The sequence below is a fragment of the Mugil cephalus genome, chromosome 21 (genome assembly GCF_022458985.1).
Source record: "Mugil cephalus isolate CIBA_MC_2020 chromosome 21, CIBA_Mcephalus_1.1, whole genome shotgun sequence".
Classification (NCBI taxonomy): domain Eukaryota; kingdom Metazoa; phylum Chordata; class Actinopteri; order Mugiliformes; family Mugilidae; genus Mugil; species Mugil cephalus.
In genome coordinates this window covers 9,266,475-9,282,812 of record NC_061790.1, presented here as the reverse complement: position 1 = coordinate 9,282,812, position 16,338 = coordinate 9,266,475, and the positions used below count along the sequence as shown (strand labels likewise).

Sequence of the window (16,338 nt, the reverse complement as noted above, 5' to 3'; positions counted from 1 at the left end):
TGCCCCGTCTCCACTCTCTCCCGCCACTTCCTGTTGTCCCGAAGCCACTGAACCTAACTTTGTCTGACAGCAGCTTCAAAAGGAGGAAACAGTGCTCTTAGACGAGCAAAAATAACGATGCAGGCTCTGCCAGCAAACTATTCTTCTTTGCGTTGCCCCCTTTCCCCCTTCGTCTGATGCCTCCCCCGTGTTTACTCATCCGTGCATTTTCTCTTTTAAAAGCCCTAACAGTTAGTGGAATTATAGTATCTTTTTTTTTTAATCTGTTATTTTTCCATAAGGTGTTCTGGACTAATTTTACTCGTTCAGTGTTTGTTTGGGATTATGTGTAACCAGTCCAGCGACAGCGACACCAACCTCAAAAAATTCAACTAAATCGCTGGTTTGCTGTTTTCTAACAACACAATTGCCGTCTGTTGCTCCCTGCAGCAAAAATTCTCAATTGAGACCTCTTAGCGTGTCAGCGGTTTAATGCATGAGTGAGTCCCCTCCGTCTCGTTTCCCTTTAGCTTTCATCCTGCCATCTCTGGCCGCTCATTCGTGGGCGCTTGTTTGCGTGCGAGTGTTCGACTGTTTCCATTCGGATCTGATTGATCGTGAAACATTTTTATAGCGCCACCAGCTACTAAAGGTCACAGCAATGTGATATATTGAAGCCTGTCTGCCACTGTGGCCAGGACAGTCTGTCAGTTATGGTTTTGGACAATTATGTTAAATAATATTCTGTTCCCACTCACTTTTGTTTTTTATTATCTTCATGTTTCCATGTTTTTTTTTCCTTCTGCATTCACCCCTTAGCTTAGCCTTTCCTTGATGTTGTTTTATTTTAATCTATTCTCTTTCACCCAACCAGTCCACAGCTTCGTCTGTGGAGGACGACAAATCTCAGCTCTCCATGAGGTCCCAGACGCCACTGGGAGGGGAGGCGTCGGACGTTGACGGACAGGTGGTGTGGAACAAGGCCGCGCCCCTCCCCACGCCAGAGGAGAAGATGAGGCAGGCGGCTCAGGCCGTGCCCACGGACATAGTCCCCATCAACGTCACAGGTATGCCCCGCCTCCCGGTCACCCACCCAAACGCTCCGTCCGTCTCTGAATCACTAGGGAGTAGTAGACCAGTCGCCATCAGTGTCAGTGAAAGAAAACGAAAGATCCATTTCTTAGCCATGTGCAAGGAGTCCAGTGTGGCCTCATTCACCCCCGGTGTCTGCTTCAACATCTCACCAACAATCACATTTTGTTTTGTTCGTCTTAAAGGAAGTTTCTGACATTTTTGGAAATTTATATCTTGAGACAATGGGGGTAAAAAAGAAGGGGAGGTTATCCCTCACACTAAAACTCCATAAGATGTTAAGCCCAGGTCATCAAAAAGTCCTGTCTCCCAGGAAACGTTTAATCATATTAAAGATCCGAGCAAGAACGATGTCAGACTTTTCCTTTTATCAACCCTCTGAGGCTGAGTGGATGTAAACAATACAATTACTGTATCCACTCATCCACAGAGAAAACTGCATGTGTCAGTCATATCCTCTCCTGTATCCTCCCTCCTTCCCATCTCACCGTCATCGCTTCTCGGAGACTGACCTTCACCTTCCTCTGTGCGCGTGTGAGCGAGCGCTTGTGTGCGTGCGTGCGCGTTGGAAATGGTTTGACAGCTTATTCAGGGGTCAAGGCTCGTCACCGACTTCATGTCAGATCGGCGGCCGTTTGACAGATGAACGGCCGTGCACAGCAAAACGTGCCGCCGCTGTTCCCCCGTCAGCGCTCCTCACACGCTGCCGTCTCATTCCGGTTCGTAGCGTGAAATTGCCACGAGATTCACTTGAGATTATTTGGGAAAGAAACCAGCGACGCAAAGAATCCAAGTATCCCAGATCGGCGTGTGGTTTTTGCTCTTGTTAAGGCCGACATAGCCTCAATCTTGAGAGCTTAACGTGGCCCCGCTGCAAAATCAGAGCTCACTTCATCTGCTGTCACTTCAGATTTAGAAAGACGGAGTAAAACACACGTACAGACACAGTTTTTTTTTTCTGTCACTTTGAGGGTGAATTTGATAGACACTATCTGCTCTCATATCAAGCTCTATTTCCCCGACGCCTGCAGCCTGTCACCAGTTAGCCAGATATCAGAAAGAAGAGCAGTTCATAGAGAGATATCGCTCTTCCTTCAGGGAAGCTGAGCAGGGAGCGAAGCTGTGTGTATGTGTGTGTGCGCGTTTGGATGTGTGTGAGGTGTGTGTGCACGCTTCATTTCATATCTCTCTCGTGCATGTTGTTGGGTTGTTTGTGCATGCATTTTACATCTCACATTTCTTAATGTGTATGTTTACACCCTGGTGAGTCATATTCAAGGGTGGAAATTAATATTAACAAAAGCAAAAAAAAAAAAAGAAAAAGATGTGATGTGCTTCTTTGACAGTTTTTAACCTGCTTCATAAACGTATTCTCCAATGAAAGAAGGAAAACAACTGTTTTTTCTTAGGCTGATGGATGAAAAAGTGAAAGGTTCAGTTCAGTCAAATGGCAAGACACAACATAACATTTGGTTCTGTAGATTTCTACTTCTACCTCACCAAAATAGAGGTCAAAGAGGAATTATCTGTGGGGCTAACTGCAAACTGTCACATGCAGATTTCACAGTTTTACTTCAGGCAGCCAGTAACTCTTTACGTAAGTTTCTCAGTTCAGCCTTACGATAAATATTCCAATTTTAAATCAAGTTATTGATCGACAGGGTTTGCCAACCATTCTAACTTCTGACAACTCACAGTGGCACTTTTATTGATCATATTTGTAATGCTAAAAAGGTGGACTTAAGACAGATTATTACCAATCGATCAAGTGTCCACATATATAGTGTTGCCCTGGTACAGCGTTAAATGCCTCATTGCATAGTTATTATACACATGTTGTTAAAGTGTCACAATTAAAAATGTTAGTTAATTAACAGTAATCTGTGACGCCACTAGAGGGAGGTTAGATATCGTTCCCTTGTAATTTGATTGAACTGACCCTTAATATTTCCTGCCCCGCATGTTCACCTTAAAACCCCCAAACCCTTCTGCATGTTATGGAGTTTGTTCCTCCCGACTAACCGACTGCTGTTTGCCTGTGTGTCCGCCTGCCTTGCTCTCGCCCTCCCGGCCTCCAGGGGCAGTGTTTGACCGCCAGGCGAGCATCCGGCGCTCCCTCATTAACACTGACACCGTGTCCCGCCGGCCCAAGAAGGTCAAACGCAGAAAGACTATATCAGGGCTGCCTGACAACTTCAACCTGGAGCTAGGTATGGATCACTGTGGGGGCTACATGTTGCCCTCTGCTGCCCACGGACCTGTACCAACACTCTGGACGAGCATAACTTTGCCCTGCACACGTTTATGCTTTTATCGGCTCTAACTATACGCATCGACATCGCATAACTTATTGAGAAGGACAAAATGACCCATGCGAGTTCACAGTGTTGGATCAAGGCCCTGCAGCTGTTCAGTCTTTTCACTGTTTCAGTTCTACATGTGTCCTCATTTGCTCTTCTCCGCCCTTTAATCGTATCTACAGCCAAGGTCCCGTTATGAAATCATCCTCAGTAGTTTTTTTAGTCGTAATTCTGCCCTTTTGGCACGGCAGACTTTCATTTTAGATTTTGTCCGTTGGAAAAATTCTGTCACATTGGACAAATTAAATGCAGGGTTCGCAAAATCTTAAATTGTTGTTGTGAAATAATCCTTGAGGTCTACTTTCTGCAGTCCTTTATCTGGGAAATGTGTGTATTTCTGTGTTTGTGTGCCTTAATCCTAGGGCCTTATTGATAATCTCGCCGTGTGTGTCTTACCAGCATGCGCTGATCATAACTGAGCGGGCCATGAGCATGGACGCCTAAAAGGCTGCACGACAATCTCCTTTTTCAGAACATATGACCCTCAAACCGTCTGAACGAACGACTACATGACATATATGACTGTTCTGAGGCCTCCCAACCTTAGTCACTCGGCTGAGCCGAGTGTTAAGCGAGCTCTGAGCTCACTAAGCCGACGCTGCGCTCTGCTGACAGCGCCACATGGCTCATGTTTATTTACATGTCACTAAATCGTGGGGTGGCTGCGGCATTTAAGCGGAGTGACATTTCTCTGAGCGATAAGACCACCAAGGAGGAGATCTTTTAAAGTCTTGTTAGTGCCCAGCCGACAGCAGCCACAGAATGTCATGATTACTGGGCCGGGGTAATTGTCCCAGTGCTCCATCCCTCCCTCTCCCTGCACTAGAGCTGCTTGCGAAGTAGACCTGCAGCTTAATCTATTGCAGCAGCGGCGGCAGCAGCAGCCAAGCTGTCAGTCCAGCTTTTAGCAAAGGAGGAAGAGAGTGTGTATGTGTGGTTTGGGGATAGCGAGAGGGGAGGAGGAAGACGCATGAGTGTTTATGTTTTGGGAGTACGGACACCAACAGGAGAAGCGCCACAGATGGGAGACACGTTAGACGACCTCTCTCGGTTTACAGTTCATCCTTCAATTTTTTTATTTACTAGCTGGTACGTTCAGTTCGCGTCTCTGAGATGTCTGTATTTTCTGTGTGTCCTTGTATCTACGTTTTTTCGTGTGTTGCGTCCTGTGTGACTGTGCATGGCTGTGTTAGGGCTACGTGTGCATGCATGTGTCCCTTGTGTGTGTCTGTGTCCATCTATGTTTCCTGGCTGCTTCATGTCTCACCAGCTGTGTGTCCTGGACCTCAGGAGACTATTCGCATTTTCTATTTGAATGATTCAGAGTAGGAGGGGAATCAGAGTAGCTTCCTCAGTCCCCGTCTCCCCTCATATCCTTTCCTCCTTAATGAAGACCAGAAGTTATTAGCGCACTGGACAAGGCTGCACCAAATTAAATTAATTAGCTTCTCTGTGACCACAATTTATCTGACAGGTCACACAGAGGAGCAGAAGGCTTTGTCGTTGAAGAATATAAGGAGGAAGTAGAGAGAAGAAAATAGAAGCATTTCACAGGCACGTGTTTATCTTTTTCCCGTTCTTTCTTTGTCCACAGCAAAAGGACGCGGCGGCGAGCTTCGGCCACATTCCATGTTCATCCCGGGACAGTACTCCACTTTGGGCCGAGTCGGGAGTGTCAACTCAACGCTGCGACGATCGGAAACCAGAGAAACGAGCTGCCAGACCGAAGAGGTGAAGGTTGTACCCCCGTCCATGAGAAGAATCCGGGCGCAGAGAGGACAAGGAATCGCCGCTCAGATGGCCGGCATATCCGCTTCCTCCTCCACTGGAAGCATATCCGTCTCCAGCAGCGACAGCTCTGGAATCCTGATGATGCCGCCGCATTACTTTAACGGAGACCCATCCCGTTTCCATAGTCTGCCCCGACAGGGCGCCAGGGTGTCCATCAGTGCTGACCCCATCTACAGCAGCACGCCCATCAAGTCAGAGGAACAGCCTCAGAGGCAGATCGGAAAGCTCCAGGCCGACAATACGGTGGTACACATGAGGAACGCCCCGAGGACGGGCACTTTGCCCAGGCCCAAGTCTCAGGAGGTTAGGGGGACGCAGTCCAGCGAGTGGGGTGGTGGTCCGGCGTGTGCGGTCTCCCCCCATGCCGCCTATTCCACCTCATACATCCCCAACGCCACCCTGTCTAGCTCCTCTGAGGTCATCACCCTCAACACCTCCAGCAAGCTCGCCCACTCCCCAACCTCGCCTTACCCCACAGCTCGGCCGCTCAGCCTGGCGTCCTCCACCAACACTGACTCTCTGCTCTCCAGTCCGACAGCCTTTACCCACAGTTCCACCTGCCCGGCTTTGGCAACTTCCACGCCCACTCACACACCAGGGAATGCTGGTCTGGTAGTCGCGGCGCCTGCTAGTGAGTCAGGTCATTCAGACGGCAGCGTCCACAGCCACAGCACCTTAGCCCCGACCCCACCATCGTGTCTGCCGGAGGAGCAGTGGATCTACGACACGCCCGAAAATGTGGTGGCCCAACACCGCGCTCTGACCTCCAGCTGCTCCACGCCGATCAACCAGCTGTACAGCAGCCTGGACCTCTCCTCCAGGACCACTACTGACTCCAGCTCCCTCTACTCCCAGGACAACGATGGTTACTACACCTCCATGCACCTGGACTCGGGCCTGCGCTCTCGCAGTCACGGGAGTGGGCACGGGGCGGCGGCTGGACGGGCCACCAGACACAGCATGTACGAGTGCCGCGAGATGGCCAACCAGGACGACACCGGAAGCCTGTACAGCGACCGCTCTCTGTCCCGCAGCATCTCCCTTCGCAAGTCGAAGAAACCTCCGCTGCCTCCGGCGCGCACAGATTCCCTCAGGCGTAAACCTGGTCCGAAGAAGCCACTCGGAGGCGTCAGCGCCGTCAGTGGTACCAACCAACCGAACGGGGCCATGCTCAATGAAACTTTGATCGCCAGCTTGCAGCAGAGCCTGCAAATGGGGCTGAGAGGCGGGAAGGGAAAGGGAGCCTCGCCGTCTTCACCCTCTCACAGCCCGAGCAGCGACTACGACGACCCGTGGGTGTTACGGCCGCGCAGCCAGAGCAGCATCAGCGCGTGCAGCTCTGCGGCCTCGCTGGCAGCCAACTCCAACGGCGGCGGCGTGTCTAACGTGTACTCGTTGTGCCACGTGACACCTGCCCACAGTGAGACCAGCAGCTTGCGTTCTGACTACGCAGAGTCCTGGGGCTACTACATGGACTATCCTCGCAACCACGGAGACCAGAGGGCGCAGACCCCTCCGGCCCATGCCGCCGACAACATGTCGGCTGGGGCTCACCAGGGAGGCCTACAGAACGGAGGAGTCATCCACAGCAACGGTCAGGCCCCCGGAGCTCCGGGCCAGGAGGGAGAGGTGTCAGTGAAGCCCAAAACCTCCACCTCCTCCCCGGATAGAGTCCACAGACTGACCTCCCCGAGTAGCGGCTACTCCAGCCAGTCCAACACCCCCACAGCTGGAACCCCAGTGCCAGCGTTCATCAGGTCCATGTCTCCGTCGGGCAGCCGGCCCAGGCCCAAAGTACCGGAGAGGAAGTCATCTCTCCTCTCCTCGGTCTCCATCTCCTCCTCCTCCACCTCCCTTTCCTCCAACACTTCAGACTCCCTGAAGAGCTCCGGTCCCGCTCCACCACCTCCTCCACCTCTACCACTCTCCTCCTCGGCTCCCACCACACCTCTGAGCCCACCTCCACCTTTCCCTCCCCCTCTACCACCAAGCTCTAACACAGCTACCCCTCCACCTCCTCCTCCCCCCTTACCATCCACTCCTCAGGGCGTCGTTCTGAGCCCCCTCTCCACTTGCTCCACGTCCCCAGAATTCCCACCTCCTCCATCCCCTGACACACTCATCCACCCCAGCTCGTCCTTCAATGGGAGCTTCAGCCCACCCCCGCCCCCTCCCGTCCCCATCATGGCGCCTCCTCCGCCTCCTCCACTGCCTGCTTTTGCCGCAGCCTCCTACTCCCCTTCTGTCATGAAGGTGGCGAAGGATGCTCTTAAACCGGCTCCTTCCAACAGCCCGACAACGTCACCTAAGCCCCTGATCACCCCATTTGCCCTGCAGAGTGTTCAGCTCCGCTCTGTTAAGCGTCCCGAGAAGGAGATCAATGGCAAATCAGATCACATCAAAGCTCAGGAAACAGGGATGGACCTCCTCCAAGGTCTGAAGCCCCGGAGCCTGAACATGTCTCACCCTCAAGAGCACCCCACCGTGTTAAATCTGGTGAACAGCTCTCCGGAGAAGGGTTCCCGTCACTCCTCACCATCGCCCGTGTCACAGCTCTTGGAAGAGTTGTCGCTGGACTTCGACATTGGAGAGGATGTGCCAGACGGCGCTGTCGTAAATGGAAAGGCGGAGGACCGGAGTTACTTTCATTTAAATGGGAAAGAAAAAGAGGAAGGACTACTGTTGTCCAGCGCCCCACAGAGCTGCGAAAGCTCTCCCATCAAACAGGCGCCGCCAGCAGTCTCCAAGAAACCCAAACTTACATTTGTCCCGCCGTTTAGCCCCCAACAAGTCAACGGACGGGTTCTGTCTCAGCACGAGCGTGCAACCAGTCCGTCACAAACAGAAGACCAAGTAGATGCCCCGCAAACGAAGGAGAAGGTGGAAGAGGAGAAAGATGAGCAACAGGAGGAGGATGAGGAGGAGGAAGAGGAGGAGGATACTTCAGAGAGCTTTGAGAGACTGGGAGAGAGCAGCCACGTCTACCGCGAAGCTCACTCCTTTATGTCTGCGTCTGATGGCCAGGAGACAAGTCTCAACCTTTGCGCTAATGGCGAGGCTCACGAAGAAGAGGAAGAGGAGGCAGACGGAACAAGCAGCACCACTGGGTCCATCAGCTCCAAGGAGGACGACGCAGGTGAGCCTGACCGATAATTCATTTTCAGTTCGAAATACTCAGACCTGAAGGGAGATCACTAGTTTGAAAATGGTGTCAGTCAAAACTTTCATTTACACATTATATGTCAGTCTGCAGCGGGCCGGGCTCCTCGGGCAGCTGTAAAATTCATTTCTCCCTCCAAAGCGAATGCATCCAAACTTGCAGCCACGAGCGTTTAAAGATTTGAAAACTGTGAAAACAGAGCTGGGGAGACGGCTTATCGCCGGGACAGCAGCCATGTGAAATCATCCTCTCTGCTACTCATCCTTCCACATTTTATATGCAGAGGTCTCCTGTGGCTGCTGTCCCTTCATCTTTTCCCCGCATTGCTCTTTTTCTCTTGCCCCCCCCCCTCAAAACACAGTCTCAGCCTCTGCTCTCCATCATCCATCCTTCTGTCCAAGTATCCATTCTTGCTTTTCCCTCCTGTTTTTTTCTTGTTAATCTCTCATCCTCTGTTTTTCCCACTCAGCCTCTCCTTCTGTCCTCCTCCCCCCTCCCCTCCCCTTCTTCTCTCTCTCTCTCTAAGCTAAGGGAGGGGGCAAGTGTCCCAGGGGAGATGCGTTTCGTGGCTGGAGGGGGAGGGGCTTGGTCGTATATCGGGAGGGGAGGGGAACGGATCTGGTAAGGGGATGAAGGGGAGGATGGAGAGAGAGCGTAAAGTGAGACTGCCTGCAGCGGCTCGGGCAGTCGAAGCTCAGACGTGAGCGCGGATGTTTAGAGGAGAAGGAGGAGGAGGAGGAAGAGGGGGAGGACGAGAAAAGAGGCTGAAGTAGAGGAGAAGACGGGAGACGCAATCTAGAGACAGAAAGAGAATGTAAGCGGACAGTTGGGCACCTCCTCCGTACCACTTCAGATTTCATAGCCAGCCAGGTTAATGCGACAGGACGGACACACGAGCCCGTGCAAACTAAAGTCTTTTTACTCTCTTGTAACTGTGTGGATTTTTCTCTTTCCCTTTTCTCCCCTCGCGCAGGTGAGGTTTTCGAATCCAGCACGGCTGAGTCGTCTCCGGCCCCGTCCGCTAACGGGGCGTCCGAGGGGAAGATGGTGACCCCGACTCCTACGCGGCCCCGGACCACGGAGGACCTCTTCGCCGTCATTCACAGGTACCGCTGTTCGCCCCTCTCATTTTCCGCCTCCTGTCACGTGTCTGTCGAGTACTACGGCAACTTCTCCCCACCGACTCCCGATGTATAATTCATTCCTCGGAGCTCGCCCCAGTCCGCCGTTCTGTTTTATGCGTTCGCTCTTCTCTCCTCTTACTCGTCCTGGCAGAATCTCCTCGTAAACCACAACGTATCGCCTTCCTTCATGGTCACCCCGTTTACTCATAATTTCCCCCTCCTCTCATCACCCTCTCAGTCATATCTTCACCCAGCGTTGCCCCATATGGAAGCGCACGGATCTGTCAAATAGCCTCTTTTTTTTTTTCTTTCCTTCTGTTTCTGTTTCTGGACAGCGAAGAGACGCGGGCAGCAAATCTGGACGCGCAATGAGTGATTAGTCAAATGTTTATCGAGGCATCTGTGTCAAGTCTAGTCACATTAGCGCTGCTCATTCTCAGCAGGAGAGGGAAAAAAAATTACTTTTGCTTCATGCATTATTTAGCCGCTCGACACCCTCTGGTCCTGATCTAGGTTAGAGGCCACTGGAGAAATTGCTTTGCCTCGCTCTGCTCTGCGCACTATGTCAGAGGCACATCCACAGTCCCTGACACACATCGCTGTTACGTGCGGCCGTCGCTCCGGAGCGAGCGGACTCATGCATATCTCATGCAGCCAGCCGGTTTTGTGTTTCACAGTCACGTGCCGCGGGGGCAGTTGTCTTTATGGCATCGCGGGATGTCGTTTTCACATGATCGCGCTTCTTATAAGAAGAAGCTGGAGGGGGTTTATTTACGGCACCCGTGTCGCATGTGTGATTTATGCCGAGGGAGTTCGATGGGACGCGAGGGTCGTGTGCGCATGTGTGGACAAACTTCATGATCGGGGGATTGTATTTGTTTACCACCACCACCCTCCTCCCTCTCCTCCTCCTCCTCCATCACACCTCCGACAACGTGGCGCTTATAGAACCATTTTGCACATTTGCGAAGCGAGGACGTGTTCCTGTTGTCGCAACGAAGAAAAAGTTGTGGTTGGTGTTAAATTTAAACTCCGCTTGAGTCATTTTTACTCGGCTTCAAGTGGCAAATTATAAAGTGTAGAGTTTAAGTTAACAAACACAGATTGCAGGAATGCGCCTCAGTTTACTGTTTCTCTTTCAAAGACTGACTGATGAAAACCTTGAATGGAATCTGCAACAGAAAACACAACTCGCCTTGAGGGAGGTCCTCTAAACCCAGTGTAATACAGCCAGGGGAGAGGAATCGATCGTCTTGAGCCCTTTTAACGCAGCCTTCTGTTTATTTCTGCAGCTCAGATTGATATCACTCATATTGTTTCTCTCTGTGCCTGCACTTATCACCACGGGTTCGGCATCACAGCCGCGGTGCTCGGCTGAAATCAGGCGTGTGCACGTGCGAGCGTGTGCGAGCCAAAGCGTTATGTAACGGCGACGGAGCTCACACGGGACGACGGCGGGCTGAGGTTGAATGCGGGGCACATTTTAAAGCGGAGTCTCCCGCGGACCGCTTCCATCCCTCGGCCCTCCCTCTCGGTTTGACCTTCAGCGAGTGCTTTTACTCGGGGGTTATTTGTCCTCTGTGGAGGAATTTCTTCCCGCGGATCTAATCTGGGGATTAAAGATATGGTCTCGCTGTGTGTCCTTCGCTCATCCCTTTACCTTGCGCATCTCCGCCTTATCACAGAATCTGGTTTCCGTGCCGTTAATCATGTTTCTCTTCTCCTCCACTTCGCTGAAGGGGCATGCAGTGGGTGGGTGCAGCGTTTCTAGAGAGGTGCGAAGTGGCAAGTAGCTCCTTCCCTTTAATTAGCAAGCCTTGTTTTCACCACCGCGGCGATGCTACCTTGGGATTAGCAGCAGTAATCCCTCAATGCAACCCCCCCCTCAACCAGTTCCCCCTCACCGCCTATCATCACAAATTAATAAGGCTGTTTCCCTGCTAGCCCTAATGCCGGTTGCTACGCTTTGATGCAGGACTTATAGACAGTGTAGGATGAGCGGTGCAGCCAACTTCTCTGGTACCCCCTGCTGAGAGGAGGCTGAATCGGCCTTGTCTGATTAAATCGGCTTTGGGCGCTTTTCCCAGTTTGTATTTTTTTTTTTTTTGATTAATTTCATTGTGTCTGAGCTTTGCTGCTGAGTTGCAGCATCTGCAACTTCGAAGGCATTGGATTCCTCTAACCAACCAAGATGTGTAACTCTTCTTCTAACCGAACTCTTTCTTTCTTTCTTTCTTTCTTTCTTTCTTTCTTGCTTGCTTCCATGCCACTCCTTATCATCTGACTTACATAAGATTTGGGCCACGACGCGCGATCGCTGGGGGCACCGCCGACATATGGCAAATTGGGGACAAAGAGTTTTAAATGTAATCTTTAAATCTGCTACACATTAAACATTAGCTCGGCTTTGGGTTCACATGTAAGAAATCCCATTTGCCGCAGTTTAAATTAGAGTATCTGCCCCCAACTGTTGCTTCTCTTCTTAAAAATAATTTCCTCCTTTGTCTCCTGTCAAGTTAACCTTTCAGTTGTCCTAAATTCATTATTATTATTTTTTTTTTCAGGTCATTTTAATTAACACTGCCTGCACTCACTCCGTTTCTCCAAATATTTCACGGAGCTAATTTCATCTTTCCGTCCACAGGTCGAAGCGCAAGGTCCTGGGCCGCAAAGAGTCCGAGGAGGACAAGTCCCGGCCCGGGAGCCAACCCCAGTCTCCGCCTGTCACCCCTACAGGCACGCCTCCGGGGGTGGTGTCGTCGCTGCCCCGCCAGTCGGGCTCCATCCAGCGCAACCTCCGCAAGTCGTCCACCAGCAGCGACACCTTCAAGGCCCTCCTCCTCAAGAAGGGGAGCCGCTCCGAGACCAGTTTCAGGATGTCCGCCGCCGAGATGCTGCGCTCCACCGACCCGCGCTTCCAGCGGACCCGCTCGGAGTCGGCGTTAGACCCCCCTTCGCCCTCGTCCCCCACGGCCCCGCACAGCCCCTCCGCCTCGCCCGGCCGCGGGAAGAGGGCGATGGACGACTGGAGCCGCTACGACTCCTTCTCCCTGCCCTCCCCGACGTCGTCGCCGTATTCGATGAGCGGGTTAAAGTACGGGCGCTCCCGCACGCCGCCCTCTGCTGCCAGCAGCAAGTACAACGCGCGCAGCCGGATCCTCAGCAGCCCCATGACTGTAATCTGTGAGCGGGAGGGGGAACTGGCTGAGAGTGAGTACGGAGACAGCGCGGAATGTCTGTCTGGACCAGCAGCTCAGACTCTTTCTGTGCTCAGAGACTCCAATGGCACTTTATCTGAGGGAAGCAGAAGTTAAAGGAGAAGTGCCCCTTAGATTTGGGGAGTTGAACTCATTCATGTTAACCAGGTAGGGGGCTGGGAGAGGAGCCAGTAGAGGGCCCTCTAGAGACACCTTCCTGAGCCATGGACATGTCGGGTCCTGGATCCGCGGGGGACAGCAGTCCCCTCAGGGAATGGATAACGGAGAACTGGTTCTGCTCTAGCGTTTCAAGACTCATGATTCTCATTGTCTCTCCTTCGTTTTGGTGATTCACCCTCTTTGTTAAAAGAATAGTGTTTCTTTTACGCCTGCTGTTCTTTCTTTGTTTTCCATTTGTTTCGCTCTTTTCATTTTGCTTCATCCTGCGGGAGCCCTTTAGTTTCTTTAAAGGACAAAGTTAAGACGGCAAACTGAGGTGAATTGAAGGAATCGAAAAGTCCCAAACTGTTTGCTTAACTTTGCTGCTGTGGTGCTGCGTAGCCAGGTAGTTGGAAGGAGTGGAATGTAAAGGCTCGCTCGACGGCCGCCTCGTAAATCTTCTCAATTTTCGGCTTCAGTTGGCTCTGGAAAGTGTTTGAGGGCACCACGGTTAGCGAGCAGGTAACGCCGTGGAACGAGCAGCTCCACGGCGCGGCTTCAGCTGCGGTCATCGCCAGGTTCTTTGCTTTCTGCTCTTAACTCAGTGGTTTTTAGTTGCGGAGCTGGTGTGTTCAGTGGTCCATAGGAAGTGCAGAGGGCTCAGTGCTGCCACCTAGTGATGGGAACGGAGTGGGTAATAGTCGGGACGTAAAGGCTCAACCAAAACAGAAAATTTACTCACTGAGAAAGGCTCATAAAATCTCAATTAACTGATTTTTAGTTTGTAGATTTTGCACATGTCGTTATTTGTCTGTGACTTTAAAAATATGTTTTAAAAATGTTTTTAATGTCTTGTGTTTGGGAGTTAAATATAAACCTATAAATGTAAAGGACTTATTATCTTATTGTCCAGGTCTTTTAGTGATTTGGTTTGCCAAAGAGCTTGAAAGTGACAGAGAGCTGGTGGTTAATCTGGACGTGAACACAATCTTTGAGCACTAGTGCTCGTACGAGACCCCCCATCATTTGGTCATCTATTCATCTATAGTAAAGCTTGCTGAGAAGAGCTACTTTTAAAATTATTTCTATAACGCTGTTTACCCTTTGGCTAAGTTTATCCTTTTGCAGTTTTATATGTATGTAAATACATAGAGAAATGAGTTTTAAGTAACATTTGACTTATTTTCAAAGACTTTGTACATTTTTAGAGCCCTGTGTTTTGCTGAAAGGGAGTGGTTTCCTTTTTGTAGATTATTTATTTTCACATAGCAGGGCGCCAGTATGGCCGAGCAGCCGGGTGGAAGATGGGGTTTGAAGGTTAGGCCGAGAAATCAAAGGGCCACATTTACCGCGCTGACCCCACCAGGCCATTTTTCTTTTCAAGGTGCTTCGAAAAAAGTGCAGTAATGTCAATATTTATGCTCGAGCCTTCTACTGCCCTTAATCTTGTGTCATGCAAATCCCACGCTGGTGCTCCCAGCTGAGTAAATGTGGTCTCTTTAGAGTCGTAAACTGAGGTGACAGGCGTGAGACTCCATAACCTCCATAACAGCCATAACACCCCTCGGTTTAATCACCTGTGACCAAAGTGCGTCTCCCAGCTCCCGCCTTGCTCGTCTCGTGACAGGAGACGCCTCAATCCTCGAGAGCTTGTGAAAAAAAAAAAAGACGGGGACGGCAGCAGGATTTGTGAAGAGGTGGCGGGAGCGGAGCTGAACGCAGGCCGGTAACGCTCTTGTGTATGTATGTGTAATTAAAAAAAAAAAACAAGGTGATATTTAAAGAGTGCGTCTCTGTGTCATTTCTGTGCGTTGTGTGTGTGTGTGTGTGTGTGTGTGATTCACGGCCATCTGCCAGCCCGACGCCCCAAATCACTGCCTCATTAGGGCCGTCGCCATGGCACCCGCACTCGTCTGTCATCTGGAAAACTGCAGAGGCCATCGTTTACCCCTCCTTCCCTTTCCCTCCTGTGGGGTCATCACTTATGTCTCCTTCTGGACACCCCATTAGGACACAGACTGAATTACAGGCCCTGCCCGTAATAGACCTGTCCACTGACTTCCAAGAAGCGTTCAACCATCATGACTGACTTAAATTGCACGCCCCACGTTGTCGCCTCTCAACATCCAGCACAGGTCATCAGGTACAACCTGTAAACACCGCTGCACCGTCGGCCCCGTTGCTCGTCCTCAAGGGAGCAAAAAACAAAACAAAAAAAAAACGTCCCTGCTCACAGTATTTTCAGGCACCTCTGATTCAGCAGCAGTCACCTTCCCTCTGACGCTCCACCAACAACACGCCTCCATCTGGCTGTCAGAATCAATACAAACTCCTCCCAGCTATAATCACACTATTGACACTTTCCTCTGCCCTCTTACAATCAAGCTGCTCCCTTACAGTATCCTTACATGACACGACAAATGAAGCAGATCAGCCGTATTGACTCGAACACGGGGACATTAATTAACCACCTGTGTTTAGCCCTGTCAACAGGTGCTGCATAAAAAATGTATGTTTTTGCTCCGGATTACAGAATATCAGCAATCTAGTGTGTGTCTGCATCAGAAGTTTTGCACGTTTTTCCCCAATAGCTAAACCATTCATTTCTATAAAATTTCAAAATTTAATTTGACAGACTGTTAAGAACCATTTAGTCTCTAATCATTGCACAACACTACAGTTGTGCAAGTTTCCGTGGCGATGCATTTAGGGAAGCTCCAACTTTTGAGATCCCCGTTACATCCAGGCTCGAGAGGCGCAACATAAAAGGAGACATATGATGGAGTTTCAAAAAGTATTTATTTTACAAGAAGGGACAGAAAAACTGGTGAGCTTCTGCAGTGGAAAAGTCATCCACAAGCCTCTTCAACAGGCCTTTTAGTCAGTCTTCTCAGGTGTGGCTGATTAAGGTGATTAGGCACAGGCCGAACACACCTGTATAGCTAGTGAAAATGTAGAGGGTGTAAGCAAAGCGGTATCTTATTTATGTTTTCCACATCATAGGTTGCTTTGGGACATTTATTATATTATTAATAATAATATTTTTTAACCAAAAAGAATATATATATATATATATATATATATATATATATATATATATATATATCCTACAATCATGAATAAAATAGAATAGAGTGCATGCACGTGACGTCACAGCAAGCGAAGTCTCCATGGTTACAGCCACTGAGTGACAAAAATTAAGTTGAGCATGGAGATTAGTTGCATTAAGTTTGAATCGTAGGCTTTAACAGCATCTAAAATGTAAAATTAATTGAAAAAATGGAGACGAGTCGTTGTGCGATTGACTGCACCAACAGATGAAAAGCAGTCGGAGATATATTTTTACAGATATCTCCGACTCCCAAAGAAAAGAGAAGTAAATGGAGAAGAAGCAACTGGAACCCAGTCGCAGAAACCTGGTGTCGTGGTTCACGACACCACGACACTGAGGCCAGTCAGTTTTTCTAAATATATAA

At 50.3% G+C, this 16,338-nt stretch overlaps 1 protein-coding gene across 7 annotated transcripts in view; it reads left to right on the top strand.

Annotated features, from left to right (window-relative positions):
- nhsl1b (NHS-like 1b) overlaps positions 1-14,645 on the top strand; it is a 95,317-nt gene extending 80,672 nt beyond the window's left edge. For 6 of the 7 annotated variants that reach the window (XM_047573451.1, XM_047573456.1, XM_047573453.1 and 3 more), the window contains exons 4-8: positions 854-1,046; positions 3,150-3,281; positions 5,026-8,358; positions 9,356-9,488; positions 12,151-14,645. In XM_047573451.1, the coding sequence (XP_047429407.1) occupies positions 854-1,046; positions 3,150-3,281; positions 5,026-8,358; positions 9,356-9,488; positions 12,151-12,820 (4,461 nt within the window). In that variant the 3' untranslated portion in view covers positions 12,821-14,645. The remainder of the gene's footprint in view (positions 1-853; positions 1,047-3,149; positions 3,282-5,025; positions 8,359-9,355; positions 9,489-12,150) is intronic. The other variant, XM_047573454.1, reaches the window with a different exon arrangement.
- Positions 14,646-16,338: the final 1,693 nt, after the last annotated feature.